General features: G+C 31.1%; 2 protein-coding genes across 3 annotated transcripts in view; one reads left to right on the top strand and one right to left on the bottom strand.

Moving 5' to 3' along the window:
• The window catches only part of LOC119676774 (tyrosine-protein phosphatase 99A-like), a gene marked incomplete at its 5' end in the record, with an annotated part of 569,905 nt that overhangs the window by 315,876 nt on the left and 244,924 nt on the right, over positions 1–9,105 (top strand). The window lies entirely within an intron of this gene.
• Positions 854–9,105, bottom strand: part of LOC119680879 (tyrosine-protein phosphatase 99A-like) — a 15,078-nt gene continuing 6,826 nt past the window's right edge. The window contains exons 2-7 of one of the 2 annotated variants that reach the window (XM_038093890.1): positions 4,112–4,401; positions 3,703–4,043; positions 3,476–3,642; positions 2,735–3,290; positions 2,398–2,666; positions 854–2,332 (exon numbers count right to left, since the gene is read on the bottom strand). In XM_038093890.1, coding sequence (XP_037949818.1) covers positions 1,198–2,332; positions 2,398–2,666; positions 2,735–3,290; positions 3,476–3,642; positions 3,703–4,043; positions 4,112–4,401 — 2,758 coding nt within the window. In that variant the 3' untranslated portion in view covers positions 854–1,197. The remainder of the gene's footprint in view (positions 2,333–2,397; positions 2,667–2,734; positions 3,291–3,475; positions 3,643–3,702; positions 4,044–4,111; positions 4,402–9,105) is intronic. The other variant, XM_038093891.1, reaches the window with a different exon arrangement.

The following is a 9,105-nucleotide window of genomic DNA, read 5'->3' as shown; positions in this document are numbered from 1 at the left end:
CTCAAAAATTAATTAAAACTTTTTTCATATATGGGTTTTATATGGGTGATATGAGGTCTTGATTATTTTTTCATTCTTTTCAAATTGTCGTAAGAATCTTGAGTTATTCGCGTGTGATTTTGTTGGTTAATATTAATTTTAATTAATTGATATTAATAATTCGTTGATAATAAATTATTAATTAATTAATAAGTAAATAATTAGTTAAAGTGAAAGTGAGTAAAACAAGCTTTAAATACTCAAATAGAGTCTATTACTCAAATATAAGTAATTACTCAAATATAAGTAATAGACTCTATAAGTCTATTAGATAAAAAGAGATGGAGAGCGGAAGAATGTTGCCAGAAGATTTTGTCTCATACAAATTGAAATAATAAGACAAGAAGAACTGGTACGAATGAAAAAATCAAAGCGTATTAAAAAAATTTTATAATGAAATCATATCAGAAAAATATTAGTAAAATTATTGATCTCTGCATTGCTTTGAAAAGAAAAAACAAGAACTCTTATGCCTATGACTATTCTCTTATGACTATTCTTCTAGAACACATCGAAGAGAATAGATACCAAAGGATAAGTATGGAATGAGCAGCATTCTTTTTTGTCCTTAATAAAGTAAGTGTATATCATTAAATATTGTTTACTTTGTTAAAACATAAACATTCACGTGCGTTTTAAATTTGATTTTGCAGTAAAAAACTGTTTTATTTTTTATATTCTTTATGTTTTTTTTATATGTAATATATCGTTTCATCGTTTTGTATACAATTTTTAATGTAATTTAATTAATATTTGGCTTAATAACTAATTAGGCTAATGACAATTTTATAATATGTAAAAAATTAACTTAATTATATTTCATAATATAAAAGACTATACACAGCATTTAAATAAATACAATAATTTAAAAGTAACTTAAATTTATATGGAATATCTCAATAATTGAGATTTAAAGTGCTGAACAATTTTGTAGAGTGCTTAAAAATGATTTTTATTTTTTCTACTTTATTTTAAATAGGATCACTTTCAACTGGAACATGCATGCATCTATGCATCTATGCATGCATGCATGTGTAATCAATTCTCATATAGATAATCCATATAAAAATATTTCTCATATAAACAAATAATAAATAATACATCTTAAAGTAAATACATATGTATATAAAACTACAACTAAATAATTTATTTGTTAGTCTAACCTACAATATCTAGACTTTGAGCATCTGTAACAGCTGCTGCAAGTGGTGTGTGTTGGTTATTATGATTGTTAGTTGTATTACCAATACCATTATCATGTCCATGAATATGTCCATGCCCATGTACATGTCCATGTCCATGTCCATGACCATTACCATTGTTAGTATGTGTTAGATGATTAGTTGGCGTTAACAAAGGGGTTAATCCATCACCGGCACCCAATGGCATTGTAGGTGTTGTGGGCGTTGTTGGGATTTTGTGCAGCGCATCAATTGGATTTTGATCGACAATATGTAAACCGTACAATGTTGCATGTGTTGGTGATAGTGGTGCAGTAGTTCCATCGTCGTTGTTCCCATTGTCAATATCATTGTCATCATCGATATCATCATCGTCCATATAGCGTTGTACATATTGTTGTTGTAGTTGATTTTGTTGATTTATTAAATTTAAAATTTGTTGTTGATTGGGAATTATTGTTGCACAGAGTTCATCGTCATCATTGGGATGTGTTGTTGTTGTCGTTATTGTTGATGTGGTATTAGAAGTTGGCGTCGTTGATTCATTCGTTGAGGCAGCGTTAGTAGTTAAGTTAGTAAAATTAACATTAGAATTTAAATTATTTGTGGCTGTTACGGATAAAGTGGGAGTGGTTGTGGTTATTGTTGGTGTTTGTAATTGGGATATTGTTGAATTTGTAGTTGATGTAGTTGTGGTGAGTAATGTTGTTGGTGTTATTGTAGAGTTATTTAAATTAATACTATTATTCTGACTATTATTACTAAATCGTTTAAAATTATTACTCTGACTAATACTACTACTAAGATTACTAATACAGTTATTTTGTGTGACATTACCATTACTACAGATTTTACTGTATAAATCCGGTGTTGCTGTTGTTACATCCTCGAATTCAGTGCGTAATGCAGTGCGTTTGAGTAGTTGCAAATTACGCGGCAAATGCGAGAGTATATTATATATAAGCCGCAAGTCTTCGCTGGATGTCCAAACTCCAGGTCGTTTGTTATGATACAATTTGGCGTACTGATATATGTTAGCCGTGTTGCAATATTCCATTTCGATGGACAGCGATGAAATGGCACAGAAGGTACATGCTTGTGCACCACCATATCTAGAAAAAATAGATATAAAATTAAATTATTATAATAAGACAACTATAAGTGTAAAGCAACTAACCGATCAACAACGACAATTGGTCCATTACGGTAATCGTTACACCGCTCATGTACATCAACAATGAAATCATAAATGCTATTTGGATTTGACATTTCCGGCCAGCTGGGGCAATGTAGCATTTTAACGTTAAGCTCATAATCGTCTTGTATCGATTGTATGACAAAGTCTCGACTCACGTAATCTCTTTTGTTTGCTTTATTTAAAAATTTAACACGGTAATAATCGCTTTCAATTGGAGTTGCCTCATCTGGCCAGAATTGTGCAAAGTTCTGAAAAATGATATAAAAATAAATTTTATTACTAATAGCATTTATTTTTATTAGTTTGAGTTACTTACGATATCATCCAAAGAAGATAGTAGCACAATAGTTTGTGCATTATGATCCCAGACCATTTGCCAGAAATCCTTCACTGTATGCGACATAGGATGTTGTGTAACAATGAAATCGCGTAGTCGTCGGAATCCATGCAACCAGGATGCATTAATATAATCACTACCATCCTCACCCGGTTTAGGTGTCAAATGTACACGACTAAATTCAATTGGAAATATAGCGCCACGATTTTTGATCGAATTTACTTGTTTCATTGCTGAAGCAATATGTATATCCTTTGTTTGGAATTGTATTATATTCTTGTATTGTTGTTCCAAGTAAGGAGTACAGTTCTTTAGTTCTTCAATTTGTTCGGCACTCAGATTGGTTTCACCCGAGGCAATAGCTTCGACTAGAGCATCATGCAAGAAAATATATTGTTCCTCAGTCTGTACTAAGAAATTACGTTGTATGCGTATGTGGCGCAGAAAACCGAAAACGTTGACCACTCCCTTCTGTTGTATCTGCTTCAGCATAGCATCGAGCACTATATAGGTACCAGTGCGACCGACACCAGCGCTATTTGAAGAAAAAAATTGAAGTAATTAAGTAATTGAAAATAATCACCAAAACAAAAATGAAGAGTCTATGAAGAGTCTATTCTTACAGCCTTGCAAGAATTATACTCTTATTTCTTCGAAGTGAAAAGGTGTTAAAAAGGATATTATGTGTTTAAAATTATGTTTATTGTGCAGTCCGCATACCTGCAATGTACAACGATTGGACCGGCATCTGGTGGGTTTGCCGCTGACGACTTCTTAACGAAATTTAAAACAGGCAAAGGATGATCTGGAGTACCGTGGTCAGGCCAGTTTGTGTAGTGATATTGATAAACAATTTTTTCGGTATTGGACTGCTTCTTCTTCTTTAACTAAAATTGTAATAAATAACTGAATACACATTAATTTAATTAATTGTACAATGCTTATACCTTCAAATGCTTAATTTGTAATGTCCGTACGGTATAAGTAGACATAACTTCCTCCTCTACTAACTTCACCTGTATAACACCATAAGTTTCTACACCATCTCTTGGCCAATACATATCGCATTTGCGTCTTCCACGTTCTACTAGATTTGTGATCATAACAATTATAGCAACGCGTTGCTCCCAAATCATGCGCCAGAAGCAGTCGAATGTATCAGGTAGAGGACCTTGTGTGCCAATAAAAGCACGCGATTTCTGATAACCATCAATGAAGTTGGCATTAATGTAATCTAGGTTTTTCTTTTGACCGGGTATGGGATGCAAATGTACGCGACTGTGATCGTCTAAAAGACCCAATACAAATATTACAAATAAAATAAGAACAATTTTTTTAGATTATAATTGAACATACATGCAGTGATGTTGAGATAACGATTTTTGCGTTTATTTTCAGGATGCTGTGAGTGTTCACATGGGAGATCATCAGTTACACATTCGTTTTGTATGGCCTCATATTCACGACTGAATCCAATGTCACCATCGGCATGTAATGAAGCTACGTGCTTGGCAAATTCATTCACTGGAACTGCAGATCGCATTTCACCACCAACTTCAACAGGTACCTCCCAATCAACTTGTGGTACATTGGGATGATGTGGTGGGTCGTCTAAATAGTAGTAGGCGGCATGGAAACATTTTCTGCTGAAAGAAAGAAAAATTAAAAATAAAAATTAAAATCATTAAGAATATATATAGATTTAAATTTCATATTTTATTGCTTTTATTCTCTGGAAATAATTCTGGGACATTCTAGTCCTTAGACTTAATATCTTAAACTTTGCAAAACTATTTACGGCTTGATTGTCTTGATTGTCAAAGGAATTATTTTAGAAATCTTGTTTTTTAGTCTAAAAATTAATGCCATTGAAATCTATATAGATAAGTTAATAGAAACTTTTTTTGATTCCACACTACCATTTATTTTGAGGAGAAGACTTATTGTTTTCTGGACAACCGGATATATTGACAAATGCAATACTTGTCTGGTCATTTGAATGTAGATATTTTTTAGTGAGCTGTGTAACTATATGCCTAAATTTTTAAAATAAGCTGGTGAAAGTGGCATAGTAGGAGTTTTGCCTCAGATACTAGAGAAGATGGTCTATAGAAGTTAATTTGAGATATACCGAATTAATCTCAGATGGTTCTTGAGTTCAGTGTCACACGAAGTTATTATAGAAATTCCATATTGTTTCGGTGGATAAAAACTAAATTACAAGATTGGGAGTATAAATGCCATGATACGATTTAATCAGTTCCTGTGTACCAGTCTCTATGCAAAGTTGGCAGAAAGGCTGATAAGAAGATTTTATCGAGGAAGCACCAAATCCAGCTATCTCATCAGATATAGTCATTTCCCGCTACAGCCATATGACTACACGTCTAAGCTTTAATTATGTCGATTTAATTTATTTGAGATGTAGGACAGCCTAAATAACCAGCCTGTGAGGATATAGACATCTTCTTTGTTGAGGTCAATATCCGTAGAAAAGGCTTTTGAGTTGTCAAGTATTTCTGGATGATGTACTAAGGTGTAGTTATTAAGTTAGTTAGAATTTCTGTATACCCAATGTGACGTAAGAAATATTTCAAATCAGATTTGCATATCCGACAAATAATTTTATTTCAGATATAAAAAAATGTAATATTAGCTACAAGTGAATGAACTTCTCCCAGTATTACACTTTTTGGTTTTATTTATGTACTAAATATAAAGTAGAAATGTTGTAAAAGCCAATTAAATAATTTTCGATATACCTAAATTATTAAATTTTATATTTCAATAAAAACTCCAGATGTTTTCAAAGCACATGCAATTTTTCAAAAAATAAATTTCAAACCAAACACATTTCGTTGTGAGATAAATATACTTATAAAAATAAAAAATACTTTATAATTTCAAAAATTCATTTCACGTTTGTTTCCACGCAAAAGTATTTAGTATAAACAATTGGTTACATAAAGTTCATTATCTACTTCATTTAGAAGATAAAGTATCTATTGGTGATCGATTGTGCGCATATGATGTCAAAGCGATTAAAAAACAGTATTTCGTTAATGAAATTTTGAAACACAAACCTGAAATACTTAATTAAAATATGCAGGTTAATTTATAATTAATTATTTTATGGAATAATTCAACTAATTTGTTATGAGGAATGTTTATGGATTATGTAAAGAACTTGGAACTTAAGGAAAATTTCTAGCTGGAGCTGGAAAATGTATTGAAGAAAAAGTGTTGTTTCATCATATATTTAAATATATTTATATATACAAATATATACAAAATCTAATACATAAATATAAATTTGTATATAAATAGATTGCATATATATATTTTAAAGATATACATAGTTCTATAGTTTTTGTATCCAATCAAAATTATTGAAAGTTTGTGCTGCTTTGGCTACTTGTGGAAAGACACGATTAGTCATTGCCTCTAATTTTACCGGCACGAGTTCTAAGCCTGGCGCTCGCAGTCCAAACAAATTACATGCGGACTATAAACTAATTAAGAAATTCGAATATACTCGGTAATACTCGAAATAACGTTGTATGGTCAGCTTAATTTCAAAAAAAAAAAAATTGAATAAAATTTTTATCCTTGTCTTTTCTTTGCTATTCGAATCCGTCTAACTTTTAAATAGTTTGTTTTTGTCATAAAATCGCGTCACTCTCGGCAAGAAAAAATTAACATTCATAATTATAGCTATAGTTTCAATGAGGAATCCTTAAAGATAATATTAAATATAACTCAGTTCGTGGCTTCAAATATATAAAATATGAATGCGTAATTGCTTTTGGATTTAATAAAATTGATTGCAAATGGGTGTAGTTCCCACCCCTTTTGAACTTTTTACACTACAACGTCACACAGGTAGTCACATTGTGTCCTTTTGCAAAACTGAATTTCTTTTTATTTTGTAAAGAACTTCACGATCCTTTTTAATTCGTTTCTACTTTTCAATTATCTATAGTCTAAGCTGGACTATGATTTTTCATTTCAAAGTATTTTTACTTAAATCTTTATTCCATTACGAACGCAAATCCGATTCTTACTGATGTGTAACGGCGTTCGACTATTGGTGACTGTCTAGATTCCATGTTCCCATCCACTTCTTCACAAATTATCTTCTGGTATAGTTATTACCCTCTCACATTGCATTTTAAATTCCAGTTTTTATCTTAATTCCCCATCATTAACATTTCACTAGTACAACAGTTCATGAGTGCTTTCTGCTTGCTGGAATTTTCGCCACTGATGGGTTCTCAAGAACTCCATGATGGCTCTGTTTCAAATTTTATTAAAATTCTCATAATTATATTTAAAAGTATATTTTCTTTTATGGACCTTTACTTTTTTATTATATGCTATTTTGTGTCTACAGATCAAGTACTCCATTTGTGTTGTAATTTCTTTTTAATGAAATTATAAGTAAAAATTCACTTCAGAATGCAAAGCAAATATTTAGCAAAGGAAAGTGTTTTCATTTTGTACTCTGAGGCTTAACCAAGCAAATAATTTCATTTTATTTTTATTTTTTTATTTAATTAACTTTAAATTGTTTTTTTTTCGAGACTCTACGAAAGCAAAGTTATAATCTTCACAAAAGTGAAGAGTAGCAGCAGAGAGCTTTAAGAAAAAAAAAAACACAAAACTTAAGAATATAAATATATGTACATATAATAAAATTTTAGAATATAAACATTTCTTTTTGAGATACTTCATTCATTCAGCATAGAAACTAACACTTTTGCTTGTACTTGGAAATGTCTTGAGGCAAACAACACGTAAATGGTCAGAAGTTGTAGTTTCATCAACTCAAACTGCAAGCGTATCCATCTATGCCAGCGATGTGGGGTTGGTATGTGGGAGCCAGAACGTTAAATAGAATTAAATTCTCTAAGAAGCTTTTATGGCATAAAAGTAAGAGTGTAAGTGAAAATAATTTTATTTATAAACATTTGCACTGCGTTCAGTAGAAAATTGTTTATTCTTGTTTCTAAGTTTTATATAACATCAAATTGCATCCAACTAGAAGCATTCAGAGCATGGGAGACGAATCGAATGGTTGACTTAAAATAGGAAAATTTATTTGAAAGCATAAAAGAAGTGTGAAGTATCTGAGATATTGTTGAAGAAGATTTGTATCTCGTTAAATGTGAACGCATAGTTCTCCTCATGTTAAATGTGGAGGCTGCAACAGCTGTTGATGTTGTCTTACTTTGGAACAAGTGTGAACTGAAAAGTTTTGAAAGTTCTTTTCACAGAAACATATAACCACGGGTGTACAAAAAATGCATAGTGAAAGAGTGAAGTCAGGCGGTAACAATGCTTTCAGGAAATTGAGGTTAATTTTATAATTGGCTTAGTGATTATGGGTCGAGAATAAAAAATCACTACATATTAAAGTAAAAGTGTTTCCAAACATATTTCATCATAAATTTCAATAAAAAAAAAACTATTTTGAGAGGCTACAGTTTTAGAAAAAAATATTATATAGCATAAAAGTATTTATAAAAAAATGAAGTGTTTTGCAGATATTTTTTATTCGCTGTATAAGAAACTTTTCATTTAACATTACTTAGTTGTTTTATATATCATAAACTACACTATGTCAGTATTGAAAAATAAATATAATATGTCGGTATATAATTTATAATCTGTATATCAAAAAATACATAAAGGATAGAGCCCTGAAATTAGTTTCGAAAACTGACAGACTTACCAACACCGCGTTATCAAATCTCAGAATGGTTACAGACTCCTCGGGGAGGTACGCAGAGCTGAGGTCAATTATTGCTTAGTCTGATGAAGTGATAAACAATAATCCAGTTAAGGTGTAAAGAGGGGTTTTGAAAATACCTCAAGTTAAGAAAGAGTAAAAGTGCTCAAGTACACTGGCTCACATAGCTTCAACATAATTATTACATCAGGAAAAACATAATTTAATTTAAAATTGAAAATATAACATAAAATTATTTTATTAATTATTCTATATACTTTAAACCTGATAGGGGCAGATGCCTAATGATATGAAGGCACTCGGCACGACTAACTAGCAACTGCCATTGATCGAGTTGGCTAAAGGAAGATGCTATATGTAGCCAAGGCCAATTAAGCAAGTAGTACATATGTTACAAGATGATGAAGAACATTTCCAGCTGCTTATTTTTATACAGTGAAGAGTAAAAATAATGAATCTTTTATAGCTTTAACATACTAAGTAGTATTGCTTACCAGTACTATTATTTGACGGGCTTAAACATTAGCTGTTTGGGACATTTCTACCATTAATTGACTATTGGATGTTAATAGTAGTAAGTTCTAGTTGATAATAACAG

This window comes from Teleopsis dalmanni, chromosome 2, assembly GCF_002237135.1.
Source record: "Teleopsis dalmanni isolate 2A chromosome 2, ASM223713v2, whole genome shotgun sequence".
Classification (NCBI taxonomy): Eukaryota; Metazoa; Arthropoda; class Insecta; order Diptera; family Diopsidae; genus Teleopsis; species Teleopsis dalmanni.
Note: the sequence above shows the minus strand (reverse complement) of the source record. Positions and strands in the feature narration are given on the sequence as shown.